Source organism: Salmo trutta, chromosome 14 (assembly GCF_901001165.1).
Source record: "Salmo trutta chromosome 14, fSalTru1.1, whole genome shotgun sequence".
Lineage (NCBI taxonomy): Eukaryota > Metazoa > Chordata > Actinopteri > Salmoniformes > Salmonidae > Salmo > Salmo trutta.
The window spans coordinates 71,682,617-71,698,738 of NC_042970.1; the positions used below are offsets into that span (position 1 = coordinate 71,682,617).

Consider the following 16,122-nt stretch of genomic DNA (forward strand, 5'->3'; position numbering starts at 1 on the left):
TAGAAATGTGTCAAATAGATCAGCAATACCCGAGAATCATTCATTTTTCCATTTCTCTGGTCTGTGTAGACGGACACCATATTCAAATGTTTGTCCCTGGCAAGCGAGCCTATGCTTTTAGTGGAAGTGTGAGAATTAGGAATTAGAATACTAGCGTTCTGGAACTTCAAGGGTTTATGACATGGCCCCTCTAGTAATTTAATAGGATCTCTATGGTGAGAACATCCTCATTCACACAGATAAGCTAGGGGTCAAAGGGCAGCTGTCTGGTTCATAGTGTAGCTGACCCCTGAATCGACTGTTTCCTGGTATCCGGTCTTAATGGTCTGGCTAGTTCGTCTCATCCTAATTTTTTATTTTTTTTTGATCCTTTTATTTAACAAGGCAAGTTAAGAACAAATTCTTATAACGACAGCCTAGCCCTGCCAAACCCGGACAACGCTGGGCCAATTGTGTGCCACCCTATGGGAATCCCAATTACGGCCAGATGTGATACAGGCTGGATTCGAACCAGGGACTGTAGTGACGCCTTTTGCACTAAGATGCAGTGCCTTAGACCACTGCGCCACTTGGGAGCCTGGTAATTTACTTCAAAGGGGCTTGATCAAATCAGTCGCTTAACTGGGCAGTGAGCAATATGGAGCCGCATTCAAGATTGGAAAAATAACTAGCACAAAAACATCCAACAAAAACAATTGCAATTTCCACTCTCACACCCAATGTCCCAGAGCACATTAAAACCCCATACACAATCACATCAAAACACAACTGATCACCGTCAACGATGAGAGCCTATAGGGAGGAGGTCAGAGACCTGGTCGTGTGGTGCCAGGACAACAACCTCTCCCTCAACGTGATCAAGACAAAGGAGATGATTGTGGACTACAGGAAAAGGAGGACTGAGCACACCCCATTCTCATCGACAGGGCTGCAGTGGAACAGGTTGAGAGCTTCAAGTTCCTTGGTGTCCACATCACCAACAAACTAACACGGTCCAAACACACTAAGACAGTCGTGAAGAGGGCACGACAAAGCCTTTTCCCCCTCAGGAAACTAAAAAGATTTGGCATGGGTCCTCAGATCCACAGAAGGTTCTAGAGCTGCACCTTCGAGAGCATCCTGACTGGTTGCATCACTGCCTGGTATGGCAACTGCTCGGCCTCCGACCGCAAGGCACTACAGAGCTTACATCCATCCAGGACCTCTTTATCAGGCAGTGTCAGAGGAAGGCCCTAAAAATTGTCAAAGACTCCAGCCACCCTAGTTATAGACTGTTCTCTCTGCTACCACACAGCAAGCGGTACCGGAGCGCCAAGCCGAGGTCCAAGAGGCTTCTTAAACAGATTCTACTCCCAAGCCATAGGAGTCCTGAAGGGCTACCCAGACCCCTCTTTTACGCTCCTGCTACTCCCTGTTTATAATCTATCCATAGTTAACGCTACCTACATGTACATATTACCTCAACTAACTGGTGCCCCCGCACATTGACTCTGTACCGGTACCCTCTGTATATAGCCTTGCTTGTTATTTTACTGCTGCTGTTTAATTATTTGTTACTTTTATTTTCTATTTTTTTCTTAACATCTTAAAGCATTGTTGGTTAGGGGCTTGTAACTAAGCATTTCACTGTAAGGTCTACACCTGTTGTATTCGGCGCATGTGACAAATACAATTTGATTTGAACTCAACAATCAGCCTGTGACAAACAAACACTGTTCTAGAAGCTGATTCTAAATTGCCCTGCACACCCAGTCAGACAGTATGATTTCGAGGGTCTGTAAAGTGCACATTATACTAATCCTTAATCTCTATCTGTTGAGAGACTAATTCCCCTCCATCTATCAGCTTCAAACGGAAGGCACCAGCATCCAAACGCAAGTGAAGCCCCATGTCTATGGCTGTGAACCAAAGGGCAATCTATTCCCTATATCATGCACTGCTTTTGACCAGGGTCCATAGGGCTATGTAGGGAATAGGGTGCCATTTGGGATTACATCTCATATCCGTGCTTACTATGTTGCTGCTCTTAACTCTTTGGAAGCGCATGTGCTTTAAAAAAAAGGCAGGGCTGGTGGATAAAAAAATGTCATGCAATGTCATGATTTCTATGCAGTAATCCGCTTGTCATCGACACGCCTGCATAACGTAACGGCAACCGTTTAAGCTCTTTTGTATGTGCGTGTGTGTCCATTTGTTGGGCTATAAATTGCATGGGTGTTTAACGTGAGGTCTCAGGGTTGACAGCTTTTGACATGGATTGAGCATCATTCAGCCGAATCATCATATTTCATTGCCTGATCTCCCCTGCATCAATGTATCCATTTTGCAGTATATTTAAGCTTTGCATGTGTTGATGATTGATATTTGCGTGTCTAGGACATTTTGATTTCCTGTTTTATCAGTCAATTGTGTGTGTGTGCGTGGACCATTTCTATCTTTCTTGAAAATGTGTATCAAAGCTTAGAGCCAAACCTGTAAGTAAGCATTTTTGTCTTTTTATATGTGCAGTATATGTGAGCGCAATCGAAATATGAATCCGTCCTGTCTGACAAATACAATTGACCATACATGTTCCATTTCAACGTATGTCCTAGACATGTTATGTAAGCATAATGTATGGAATATGGGTTATACAACAATGGCCTAGTTGAGTCCAGCTGCCTCCTATACAAGGGGAGTAGGGTCACTGATGGGATGGAATACTGACCAAATCAGTTCTGTATGGATAGAATGACAAGTGCTTTGAACCAGTGGGTGTAGCTAGGACCTACAGTACCTACTAAATATAGGCTATGTACAAACCTGTCACTGACTGTCTAAACATTTACTCCACCATAGGAGGTTGGTGGCACCTTAATTGGGGAGGATGAGCTTATGGTAATGGCTGGAGTGGAATAGTATCAAATACATTAAACACATGGTTTACAGGTGTTTGATGCCATTCCATTTGCTCTTTCAGCCATTATGAGCTGTCCTCCCCTCAGCAGCCTCCTGTGTACTCCACCCTAACCCCAATCCATGTTTCCTTCTATTTTTCTGTCTGTTACAACTACTGTAAATAGTCTATAATACCAAGCTAAGCCCTTTGAAATGTTGAAATAATGCCCCATAAGTACTGCAGTCAAGATATCTTCCTCTGTCATCAGTTGGTGATGCTTCATGATCACAAATGTATCAGAAGAACTGTTGTGTCCCACCAACGTCATACACACACACATTTAGGGTGAAGTATCCTGGCTTTCTGTTGTAGCTTATCCAATCTCATGTGAGCGTGCTGTCTCTCCAGTAGTAATGAGAAGAGCTGCTGTACCAACCCAGTAGCCCAGATTATTGGGAAAACAAATTACTTATTGGACGTTTGTGACAGGCACACGAAAAAAAGGAAGGAAGGAAGGAAGGAAGGAAGGAAGGAAGGAAGGAAGGAAGGTGCATTATAACGAAAGAAAATCATGTAATTCACACAGTGGACTTTTTCGTGTGGCCGTCACAAATGTCCAATAAGTAATTTGTGTCTATTTTACAATAAGCTGTGATTGTGTGTTGGCTTTTACACTGTCAGAGGGGAGAGGGAGATGGAGTGAGAAGTTTGAGTGATTACACAATTGCTGTCTATGTGGCCCTTCAATTAGAACAGCACCCTCTTTGCAGAACATTATAGATGGACTTTATGGCAACACTTAACTAGTTGACATCTTAATGGTAACACTGAACAATGGCTATCTAGATAGTTTTTATGGTAGGCTTGTCTTGTATGTTGTTTAGACTTTATCATTTTGTAATTGCCAATGGAATAGTCCCAAAAGTGCAAATCCTACCCATCTGGCACTCCACCCCAGACAGGCTCAGTCAAACAGTCCAAGTACTGTTCTGAAATATAAGAAATACTATTCCCAGTCTGATGTTATGGTTTGATTATTGTTCACACAAAATTAAATATGCTATCAATAAACTGTAATCTCATCATCTCTGAGAGGGAAAAAATAGAGAGAGGGGGAGAGAGAGAGAGAGAGAGAGAGCGGCTCATCACAGATTGAAGGCGAGCATCACCGATACAAATCCCACAGATTTTGTGCGAACAAGCTCTTCAAATCTTTTGACAACGTGACAATCCTTCAGCGAATGGATGAGGGTCATTTCAGGGCACTTCGTGTGAAAATGATCGAATGGCTAACGACTCGAACAGATGATAATGGTGGATTGAAGCTGAATTTAAACTCAGATTTTGCCGTCCCTCAAATCGGGTAGGGAGAGTAATTTCAATTCAACGGGTTGGAGTGCCAAATTATGTATTTTTTTGCCGACATGTTGCACATCAGTTGAAACTTATTTTCGGTAGAGTTTGACCAGTTTTTCATTCCCTGTTTTGATTCATATTGGATGGATGGTGAGTGAGTGAGTGAGTTATCTAATAAGTGCAGATATCTATGGACAATGAAGACCACTCGCAAATGCAGGGCACTGCTGTCCGTTAGTATGAATCTTTTAGCACTATTTTTCTCAATAACTGCTTTCATCACAACATACTGGTGCGTCGGCACGCAGCGCGTCCCAAAGCCAAAGTGCACTAAACTTCGCACGCACAACTGCATCGATTATGGAGTGAACGAGACGGACCCCAAAGTAGTTGTGTACAGTTGGGAAACGGGGGACGACCGGTTCCTATTCAGACAGTTCCACACCGGGATCTGGTTCTCCTGTGCGGAGAATATCCATGATGAAGGTGAGGTGATGAGGTGTTGTTGTTGTTAATGACTTTGTCCCGTCTTGTTGTCAATTGATTATAGTGAGGTTTCTGGAGTGTAAAGGCTAAAATATTATGGATATTTATAGGAAGGAGGTGTGTGTGTGTTCAAACTATTCAATCAATACCGGTTTCTAAGCAGGCATTCTTGCCATTCAAAAAGAACACCCTATACATTCAGAAATAGACAAGGGTCTATAAAGGCATGATTAGATTGTTACACACACACACACACACACACACACACACACACACACACACACACACACACACACACACACACACACACACACACACACACACACACAATGATGTATAATTGCAGCTATTAAACTCTGTAGTCCTTGCAATAATTCCTTGGTTGTGTCATTATGAGAACCATTCTCATGTGTCATCATCTTGTGTCACCATAGTAACTAAGCATCAGTCTCCAGATGGGACATATACATACATATGATCTAAAACTGCAAGCTAAGGATATTTACAAAGTTATGAGTTTTTTAGGGTAATCACCCCCAATTTATGCAGGCAGACGCCACTAGTCAAAAATGGCATCTTGAAAAACGAGTTGTCCTTTCTGGCATGAAGTATTGGATAGCCAAAAGAGCAGTTTATCCCGGCATAACAATCATTGGAACATGGGATGGGAGTTTCGACTTATGGTACAGTGACCCCTTGGTAAGAAGTTTAGGGGACATGAGCTTAGTGCTTTTAGAAAGGGTCCCTACTGGCTCTGCTAGTACTTTACCCTAGTGTCTCTCTTCTTACAGGTCTATAGGGTACTAGTAATCTACCCTAGCAGTCTCTCTCCCTACAGGTCTATAGGGTACTAGTAATCTACCCTAGCAGTCTCTCTCCCTACAGGTCTATAGGGTACTAGTAATCTACCCTAGCAGTCTCTCTCCCTACAGGTCTATAGGGTACTAGTAATCTACCCTAGCAGTCTCTCTCCCTACAGGTCTATAGGGTACTAGTAATCTACCCTAGAAGTCTCTATTCTTACAGGTCTATAGGGTACTAGTAATCTACCCTAGCAGTCTCTCTCCCTACAGGTCTATAGGGTACTAGTAATCTACCCTAGCAGTCTCTCTTCTTACAGGTCTATAGGGTACTAGTAATCTACCCTAGCAGTCTCTCTCACTACAGGCCTATAGGGTACTAGTAATCTACCCTAGCAGTCTCTCTTCTTACAGGATTATATGGTACTAGTAATCTACCCTAGCAGTCTCTCTCCCTACAGGTCTATAGGGTACTAGTAATCTACCCTAGCAGTCTCTATTCTTACAGGTCTATAGGGTACTAGTAATCTACCCTAGCAGTCTCTCTTCTTACAGGATTATATGGTACTAGTAATCTACCCTAGCAGTCTCTCTCCCTACAGGTCTATAGGGTACTAGTAATCTACCCTAGCAGTCTCTATTCTTACAGGTCTATAGGGTACTAGTAATCTACCCTAGCAGTCTCTCTCCCTACAGGTCTATAGGGTACTAGTAATCTACCCTAGCAGTCTCTCTCCCTACAGGTCTATAGGGTACTAGTAATCTACCCTAGCAGTCTCTCTCCCTACAGGTCTATAGGGTACTAGTAATCTACCCTAGCAGTCTCTCTCCCTACAGGTCTATAGGGTACTAGTAATCTACCCTAGCAGTCTCTCTCCCTACAGGTCTATAGGGTACTAGTAATCTACCCTAGAAGTCTCTATTCTTACAGGTCTATAGGGTACTAGTAATCTACCCTAGCAGTCTCTCTCCCTACAGGTCTATAGGGTACTAGTAATCTACCCTAGCAGTCTCTCTTCTTACAGGTCTATAGGGTACTAGTAATCTACCCTAGCAGTCTCTCTCACTACAGGCCTATAGGGTACTAGTAATCTACCCTAGCAGTCTCTCTTCTTACAGGATTATATGGTACTAGTAATCTACCCTAGCAGTCTCTCTCCCTACAGGTCTATAGGGTACTAGTAATCTACCCTAGCAGTCTCTATTCTTACAGGTCTATAGGGTACTAGTAATCTACCCTAGCAGTCTCTCTTCTTACAGGATTATATGGTACTAGTAATCTACCCTAGCAGTCTCTCTCCCTACAGGTCTATAGGGTACTAGTAATCTACCCTAGCAGTCTCTATTCTTACAGGTCTATAGGGTACTAGTAATCTACCCTAGCAGTCTCTCTCCCTACAGGTCTATAGGGTACTAGTAATCTACCCTAGCAGTCTCTCTCCCTACAGGTCTATAGGGTACTAGTAATCTACCCTAGCAGTCTCTCTCCCTACAGGTCTATAGGGTACTAGTAATCTACCCTAGCAGTCTCTCTCCCTACAGGTCTATAGGGTACTAGTAATCTACCCTAGCAGTCTCTCTCCCTACAGGTCTATAGGGTACTGTGAATGTCTGTAACAAGAAGTAAAATCGTCACACAGCTTTACTCTTGAGTCTAAACAAATGCACAAGGTGGAAGTGCAACAGCTGGATCTGATGATGTGCCCGCGTAAGCGTAGTTACCATGTTAATGACAACACCATTAAGTCAAAGGTGTCTCTGGAGATTATATAGCTAGATTAGTTACACTGAGTTTGACTCAATCAAGAACATTTTGCAACATTCCCACCTTTAAAAGAGGGGAAATGGCAGCTCTCCCATCTCCAAACATCGGTCTTGACTTCCAGGTACTCCATCTGTAATGACATCAGGATCAGAGCCTCTGGTTGGAGACAGTAGACCTGGTCTGGTGATGGCATGTTAAAGAGACATTAAGAACAGAAATAAAGTGTCACAGTTTATGCCAGAATAAATACTGGGAGCATGTTGTCTCATCAGGCCTGGGTCTGGGACTGTACAAACACACAGGCGTGCGCACACACACACTCACTCACACACACACACACACACACACACACACACACACACACACACACACACACACACACACACACACACACACAGTTGAGTTGACTAATAAGGATTACATAACGGCCCTTGATGAGTTTTTCCTCTAAACAGCTGTCACCATCTTCCTGATACCTGATTAAGCGTTAGATTTACGACAAATCCAGCAGCCGCAGCGGGCGGCTACAATCGACAGCGGACGGAAAGAATAAATCATGCCTAGAAGAGGGGAGGAAAGGAGGGAGGAAAGGGTGGATGAAAAAGTGCATCGTGTTATCAAGTCTTGATCAACTGACATAAGGTCTTATGGGATCCCTGAAGGTCCCAGTAATGTCCAGGAAGAAGAAGTACCAGAAGGATGTAATTTGGGAAGGATTGAACTGGAAGCTCTGTGGGGATGGTCAAGTCATCGACCTCTGTGAACTCTGGCTGCTTGTACTTGACCACGCTGTGCCTTTTCTCATGCAAAGGACGCAATGGTTGAATTTTTAACTACCCACATGTCCTCTAAAATAGCTTCTATCGATGCATTAGACTAGATAGGCTATCAATCAAATGTATTTATAAAGCCCTTTTTACATCAGCCGATGTCACAAAGTGCTATACAGAAACCCAGCCTAAAACCCCAAACAGCAGTAATGCAGATGTAGAAGCACGGTGGCTAGGAAAAACTCCCTAGAAAGGCCAAAACCTAGGAAGAAACCTAGAGAGGAATCAGGCTCTGAGGGGTGGCCAGTCCTCTTCTGGCTGTGCCGTGTGGAGATTATAACAGTGCATGGCCAAGATGTTCAAACGTTCATAGATGACCAGCAGGGTCAAATAATAATAATCACAGTGGTTGTAGAGGGTGCAACAGGTCAGCACTTCAGGAGTAAATTTCACTGTGACTCTCTCATGATCTTTTGCTTGTTTCTGACCTCTTGATTTGCAGTTTTGGCTCTTGGCTTTGCTCATGCTAAGCACACAATGGTATTTCTTCTTTTGAACAGCCCACTGGGCACTGATGTCATTTCAAAGTCTAGTTTTGATTGACATTTGGTTGAGTTGTGAATTCACTATTGAAATTAACAAAACATTTCACCATGACATTGGATTTAGGTTAAAAGTTGGGTGGATTTTTTTTTAAATCCCCTTAAATTGATGACGTTCTGCAAATCAAATCAGTTTTCCACATAGATTTTTTGTTGTTGAAATTACTTCATTGCATTTAATTTTTGTTGTTGAAATGACGTGGGAACAACATTGATTCAGCCAGTTTTTGACCAGTGGGTACAATCAAGTAGACTAAATCATCTGAATGACTTGTGTGTGCCTTGAAGCTGCTATTTAATCTCTATTGTATGCCAAGCTCGCAGTGTGTCTCTTCTTGAACTGTTGAACCATGTCCTTAAATAGATTATACGTCACTATCAAGTAGGCTAATAGATACTCTGAATGACTTGTGGCTAGAATCCAGTGAACTTTACTTCTATTTGACTTATTTCACTTATGGGCTTTTCCCTTTTTCTATGCCAAGCACGCAATGTTTCTCTTCTTGAACTTTTGAACTTCCCCAAATTACGAAAATCAAGTCGTCTAGGCAGGATACTCTGAGTGAATTGTGGCCCTGAAGAACCCATGCATGGTATTACAGCTTGGAATGAAACTCAATTTTCTCCATTCGTTCCAGGTGAGAAATGCAGGAGCTTTATCGATCTGGCTCCGGCTTCGGAGAGAGGTGAGTGATCACTGCATACATCAGGAGGTAAACACATCTGCTATAGAGCTGTACATCACCCGTACCAGGAAGATTACTTGTAGAGGGAGAGCAGGGGCAGACTGGGACCAGAAATTGGCCCTGGCATTTCTAACACACTGGCCCATTTTCAGGCCCCCATTATTAGCCAGATAATAAACATTTTGTGAAAAGAGAAAAAAAAGTCAGACAGACCCACTTGACCCACTAGGCAAAAAATGGACCAGTCTATCTGGCATTTGGCAAAAATGCCAGATGGCCATTCCACCCCTGGGGAGGAGGATATTTTTATGACTATAGCTAGCAACAATATAATAAACACATTTTCAATTACATGTCTACAGTAGGAAAGAAGAGAATATCTACTTTATTTGTCAACTTCTAATACTGAGCTAATTACAGTCACTGGAGTATCTGACTTGGGCTTTTGAAAAGGCTACCAGTGCAGCAAGTGCTGCTGGTAAGCTTTCTTGACTTGGACATTAACTTTTGCAAACACATGGCTAACCTTTGTTTAACCAGCTAAACAGCTCTTAGTCAAAATAATGAAAAACTATCTACCAAATCTATTCATTGTTTTTTTTTGGAGTACTTCTCCTTGCCATTATCATTCCCCTAATGATAAGACAAGACAGCACATGTTTTGCTAACATATGATGGGGGTCCCAGCTGTCAAATGCCTGTTTGCCTGGGAGGGGGTCCCTGGACAAAAAAAGATTGAAGACCCCTGGTCTACATGGTTGCATAAAGTATAAAAGGATGTTGAGCTATACTCTTGCAGTATGAAGGGGTCTGCATCCTGTCTCAACTGCTGTTCAAATGTTATAACAATGGCTGTCATGACACCACCATACAGGAGATGTTTGCAGGGTGCAGTGGCTGTCATGACACCACCATACAGGAGATGTTTGCAGGGTGCAGTGGCTGTCATGACACCACCATACAGGAGATGTTTGCAGGGTGTAGTGGCTGTCATGACACCCCCATACAGGAGATGTTTGCAGGGTGCAGTGGCTGTCATGACACCACCATACAGGAGATGTTTGCAGGGTGCAGTGGCTGTCATGACACCACCATACAGGAGATGTTTGCAGAGTGCAGTGGCTGTCATGACACCACCATACAGGAGATGTTTGCAGGGTGCAGTGGCTGTCATGACACCACCATACAGGAGATGTTTGCAGGGTGCAGTGGCTGTCATGACACCACCATACAGGAGATGTTTGCAGGGTGCAGTGGCTGTCATGACACCACCATACAGGAGATGTTTGCAGGGTGCAGTGGCTGTCATGACACCACCATACAGGAGATGTTTGCAGGCTGCAGTGGCTGTCATGACACCACCATAGAGGAGATGTTTGCAGGGTGCAGTGGCTGTCATGACACCACCATACAGGAGATGTTTGCAGGGTGCAGTGGCTGTCATGACACCACCATACAGGAGATGTTTGCAGGGTGCAGTGGCTGTCATGACACCACCATACAGGAGATGTTTGCAGGGTGCAGTGGCTGTCATGACACCACCATAGAGGAGATGTTTGCAGGGTGCAGTGGCTGTCATGACACCACCATACAGGAGATGTTTGCAGGGTGCAGTGGCTGTCATGACACCACCATCCAGGAGATGTTTGCAGGGTGCAGTGGCTGTCATGACACCACCATACAGGAGATGTTTGCAGGGTGCAGTGGCTGTCATGACACCACCATACAGGAGATGTTTGCAGGCTGCAGTGGCTGTCATGACACCACCATAGAGGAGATGTTTGCAGGGTGCAGTGGCTGTCATGACATCACCATACAGGAGATGTTTGCAGGGTGTAGTGGCTGTCATGACACCACCATACAGGAGATGTTTGCAGGGTGCAGTGGCTGTCATGACACCACCATACAGGAGATGTTTGCAGGGTGCAGTGGCTGCATCAAGTTTGAACTGCCTTCTGATATTTAGTTACTGCGTTTGCCTTTGTTGTTCCAATTGAGGAAATTACATTAAGACTCAATATTTTTTTCCCTCATATAAATTAAATATGAACGTACCACATCATCAAAGTTACATTTGATGAACTTTAATTATGTCTGAATTTGGATATGATACAGTGCAGATATAAAAAAAAAACAATACGAAGTATTTAGCTGTTACCAATGTTTCAGATTAAAGTAATGCATAGAGCAATAGGATTGGTGTAACTTTCTTTGTTAATATATTATAAAGGAAGGAAGGCAGAATAGGTTTAATGGAGCTTCGAAATGACAAATCCACCCACGTGCTTCTACTGATTGTTGTTAATGAAAATTCTTGAGAAAGTTCTCCTGTGAGACTTATAACTCCAGTAAATGTTTCTATATCAGATCGTTTATCTGTAGGCTTTGGTCTAGTTATTACAACTTGTTCTGTATCTCTGGTATACCTTTTACATATTCATTAAACCTGAACTTTGACATCACAATAGTTGATTGATTTGTTGACTATATCAGCCTTGATGTACTGGAGGTAATATAAACTCCCTATTCCAGACGTACTGTGGCTTATGTTCTCAAACAACCTTGGCATCATCCCCTGTGTTGTCAGGGACACAGGATGTGGGGTTGCTATGGTCACACCCACTCTGTCAAAGGAGACGGTTATGATAACAGCTGTGAAATGATCCATGCGCAAATAATGCAGACTGACAACTAATCAAAACAAGATAGAAGCTCTCATACTTCCGCGAGTCATAATGTGTCTCCTCTAGAAAGTGTCTGCTAAACAACTCAATTGAAACAAAACAGAAAAACGACATGGATTGTACTGTAGTTCATATAGCCTACTTTATTTACTACCGTAGCAACTACACTCCACTCACAAGAATACTTCCACAGTAATAAGAACGCTGTACGGGGTTAATACTGTCTCCAAAGTTAAGTACCACCAAACCTTGTTCCAAAATTCCATTACGAAAAGAGACACTGTCTCAGTCTTGGGACATTCCTTCCCCAACCCCATCCCCGCCACCACCCCTGACCCGCCGCCCTATCCCGTTGACAGCGTCTCTGGGGAAATACTGGCACCAGCCAATGTTCACTTCCTGCAATGAAGTGTCAAGAAGGATTAATAGCAGACTGGCGAGGTAGGAAGAGATGTCTGACTCCAACCTCTTGTAACGAGACAGTGTGAGGGTCTGACGCTCTGGAAGGCCTGGGAAGATTCCCGATACTTTTTGCGACAAATTACATGAATTGGTTTTGAGTGGCCTGTCGGTCCTGAGACATGTTATCAACAGGTCTGTTGTTGCTATGGATGTCAGAAATTATGTAAGAGATGTAAGATAGGCCAAAAACACCAAAAATACAAATGTGTACCTGAGTTTAGGTTAAGTTAGGACACAATCATCAGACATCAGGAATTACTTTTTAGGGAATAAAACGTTTGTGTCCATGACAGGACTTCAAATAGGCACCTGCCAAATACAGTCCTGTGATTTATGAACGAACAGATGGGCGAAGCATACACGATCAAAGAAATCAACCCTTTTCTCCACAACCATAACATATCATTATGATAATATGATCAGTGATTCAAATTCCACATCATATCACAGTTATAGAGAAATCTCTCACTGATTTCCAATACCCTAACGACTGTTAATGCTTTTGCTTTGTCTGTTGCAGGTGTCCTATGGCTGTCGGTGGTCTCTGAGATGCTGTACATAGTCCTGTTGATAGTGGGTTTCAGTCTGATGTGTCTAGAACTGGTCCACTCCAGCACCAGCAACATGATAGATGGACTGAAACTGAACGCCTTCGCTGCAATCTTCACCGTCCTCTCAGGTACAGAGGGACTGTTTAAAACCACCTCTGCAAGACGGCACAAACGGATCTGGGATCCAGGCTATTGTTTCGTGTGTAAGGGCCGGGAGTTCTCCCAGACCTCATGACCTGACCAAGAAAAACTCCATGGGCGACCATAGAGCCCAGATTTCTTTCTGTTCATGACACATTTAGATTTTTGTTGAATTACATAGGTTACGTCATATGGCCAGGAAAAAAAACGCTGTCTGCTGTTGAGTCTGGTCTGGGGAAAACTCTTGGCCCTTTTTATGCCTAATTGGTGGAGCAAAGTAAAGAAATACTTGTATACAGTACTATGCAACTGTTGCCACTAGCAGACATCGAACAAGTCTAACACGGTGGTGAACATGATGAAAAGCGAAGCTAGCAAGGAGAGAAGCAGGTTTTGTAGGTCTTGATCAGGAAATAACCTGCAGCCTCTCCCAATCAGAGTGGGATTGTGTGTGTGTGTGTGTGTGTGTGTGTGTGCCTACATGTACACTAAACATCTAAATGTATACCTGTATCTGTGTATTTCCAGGGCTCCTGGGTATGGTGGCCCACATGATGTACACACAGGTGTTCCAGGTGACAGTCACCCTGGGCCCTGCAGACTGGAGGCCCTATAACTGGGACTACGGATGGTCCTTCTGGTAGGGAACACACACACACACACACAATTCTACGTCTCCGTATGTAGCGTCACACTTATCTAATGAAAACCCCAAAGCTCTCATGTTACCGGGCGGATTAGGCTTTGGTGTCCCAAAGCCCCAATATATATATGGTCGATGGAAAATTGCATAAGGGGATCAAGGGTAAAGTGTAAGCTCACATAGACATATGTACACTGTATGTTCAGAATTTTAATCTTCCAGGCTGAACATCTTGACCCTTGTGACATAGCTCTGGATTATAACATGTGCAGTGAGTGAATATGGGAGCTACAGTGTATAGACTAATGTACAGTAGTGGCCCATTACATTGGGATCTATCCAGATTGACATTCTACCCTGTTGGGATTGACGGATTGACAATAATCCTGCAAAGCTACGACCCTTCCATTTTTACATGGGAATAATAATATTTACAAAAGTATGCCAGAAATCCCCAAACTCAGTGATTATTTGTTTTTTTTCAGTATTTTGCAGTGTTTCATAAAAACATCCTATTTCTTAGTGTAATATTTGTCAGAATTTCTTGAGCTGTTGTCAACTGATTGATAACTTCGATAATTAACGTTTCTTAGCTTTTAAAGCCATTTGTTTAAAGCCATTTGTTTGTTTTAAACCATTTGTCATTTGTTTTTCATTCAAACAGCAACCCTATGAACTGACCCTGAACAACGATAGGCCTAAATATGCAGATTGCATCTTCAATTGACTCCTCCTTGCCTTTTCCTCTCTCTGTCCCCATCATTTTTCTCTCCTCTATCTGTTGTGCCCATTTCCTCTCTTCTCTCTCTTCCATCTTTTCCATTTCCTGTTTTCCAGCATGGCCTGGGCATCCTTCACCTGCTGCATGGGTGCATCAGTCACCACCCTCAACTCCTACACCAAGACTGTCATCGAGTTCCGACACAAACGCAAGACCTTCGTGCAGAGCATCCGCAAGGAGCAGGCGCGGGAGGCGCTGGGGTACTACCGCGATCACTCCCTACACTCCATATGCCAAACTGTGGAGGTGTACACACAGACGCCGTATAGCAGTGGTATTAGGACGCACATACCGGCCTCGTCATTAGACCTGAGTGAGGTTTCAGAGACTCTGGGGGAAGACCAGTGCTGAAGGGAGGGATGCCAGCGGGCAAAACTGGTTACAACTGGTTCACATTATGTCGCAATTATGTCATTTTTTAACCAGTTTCTGGTTGTGCTGATGTTATTTCATCGTCATTTCAACTCGTTTTGCCCGCTGGGATGTGGCAAAAGTAACTGTATGAAGTTAGTGTTATCAAATTGTGGTCCGTCATCTGTGTTGGGTCTTTTGGGGATTCTGTAGCAACTGAATCAGTTCTATGATTGAATTTATCACTGCCTTAATTGAGCCAGGATATTCACTCCCTCGTTCCCAGTTTGGGACATTGATAGCCATGGAAAGACAGCCTTGTACACACTGATCATACAACTAGATGATCTGACACACAAGGAAAGCAGCAATCAATAACAATAGCGTTTTCCCTGCCCCTGTTTCAGTAAAAAGCTGAGGAATGGAGCTGGAGAAATGGAACCCCTCTCAAATTCAGAGACAGAACTATGGATGCTTCTATTTTGGCTTCTAATGGGGTCAGACAGTTGAACTAAGCTGATGAGGCATTAATGTTATATTCTTCAAGAATTAATAGCTACATATCATTAATTTGTATGTTCAAAAATGGATACCCCTTTAAACAAGATTTGTATTAGAATGCCCTCTGATTTATCTGGAACACCATAGGACTGTTTATGTGATGTTTTTGCATGCTATTAGCCTTACTAAATTTGGAATTAGGAAGGGGTGACAAACTGCATTTAACTCGTATTTTAAGAATGTGCACTGCAAAAATATAGCTATAAGTGTTTGCAGCATATACAGTGCCTATAACGCATAACTACATAAATGTAAATAAATGTCATAAAGTATAATGGTTTTGATCTGTGAAATCACTGTAAGATGTGTATTATTTTACTTTTGAAGTTACATATTGTTTGTTGCCTCAGTGGTATGTTTACTGCACATTACTCAGTATCGGATAAAACAAAAACTGACCACTGGACACCAATGTTACTTGAGTATCATTATGACCAATGACTGTGTATTCTATTTAAAGTACTTTATGCTCATAGGGATTAAGGATTCCGCAATGAATTACTCAATAAACAAATGTCGTCTTCCATAGCAAACTCTGAATGTTTCCTTTTGTACAGAAAATATCATTGATGAACATCCAGACCAGGTTCAATCCCTACCACTAG

The 16,122-nt window shown here is 42.9% G+C and overlaps 1 protein-coding gene across 1 annotated transcript; it reads left to right on the forward strand.

Moving 5' to 3' along the window:
- The first annotated feature begins 4,030 nt into the window (after positions 1–4,030).
- LOC115147273 (germ cell-specific gene 1-like protein) lies at positions 4,031–16,038 on the forward strand. The gene is made up of 5 exons (XM_029689422.1): positions 4,031–4,720; positions 9,296–9,343; positions 13,010–13,168; positions 13,710–13,821; positions 14,662–16,038. The coding sequence occupies exons 1-5, from the start codon at positions 4,432–4,434 to the stop codon at positions 14,954–14,956; spliced, it is 903 nt and encodes a 300-aa protein (XP_029545282.1). The 5' UTR covers positions 4,031–4,431; the 3' UTR covers positions 14,957–16,038.
- The last annotated feature ends 84 nt before the right edge of the window (positions 16,039–16,122 follow it).

Coding starts and splice junctions, on each gene's coding strand:
- LOC115147273 (XM_029689422.1), top strand. CDS start 4,432: ATGAAGACCACTCGCAAATGCAGGGCACTGCTGTCCGTTAGTATGAAT. Junction 9,344..13,009: donor GGCTCCGGCTTCGGAGAGAG/GTGAGTGATCAC, acceptor TGTCTGTTGCAG/GTGTCCTATGGCTGTCGGTG. Junction 13,169..13,709: donor AATCTTCACCGTCCTCTCAG/GTACAGAGGGAC, acceptor GTGTATTTCCAG/GGCTCCTGGGTATGGTGGCC.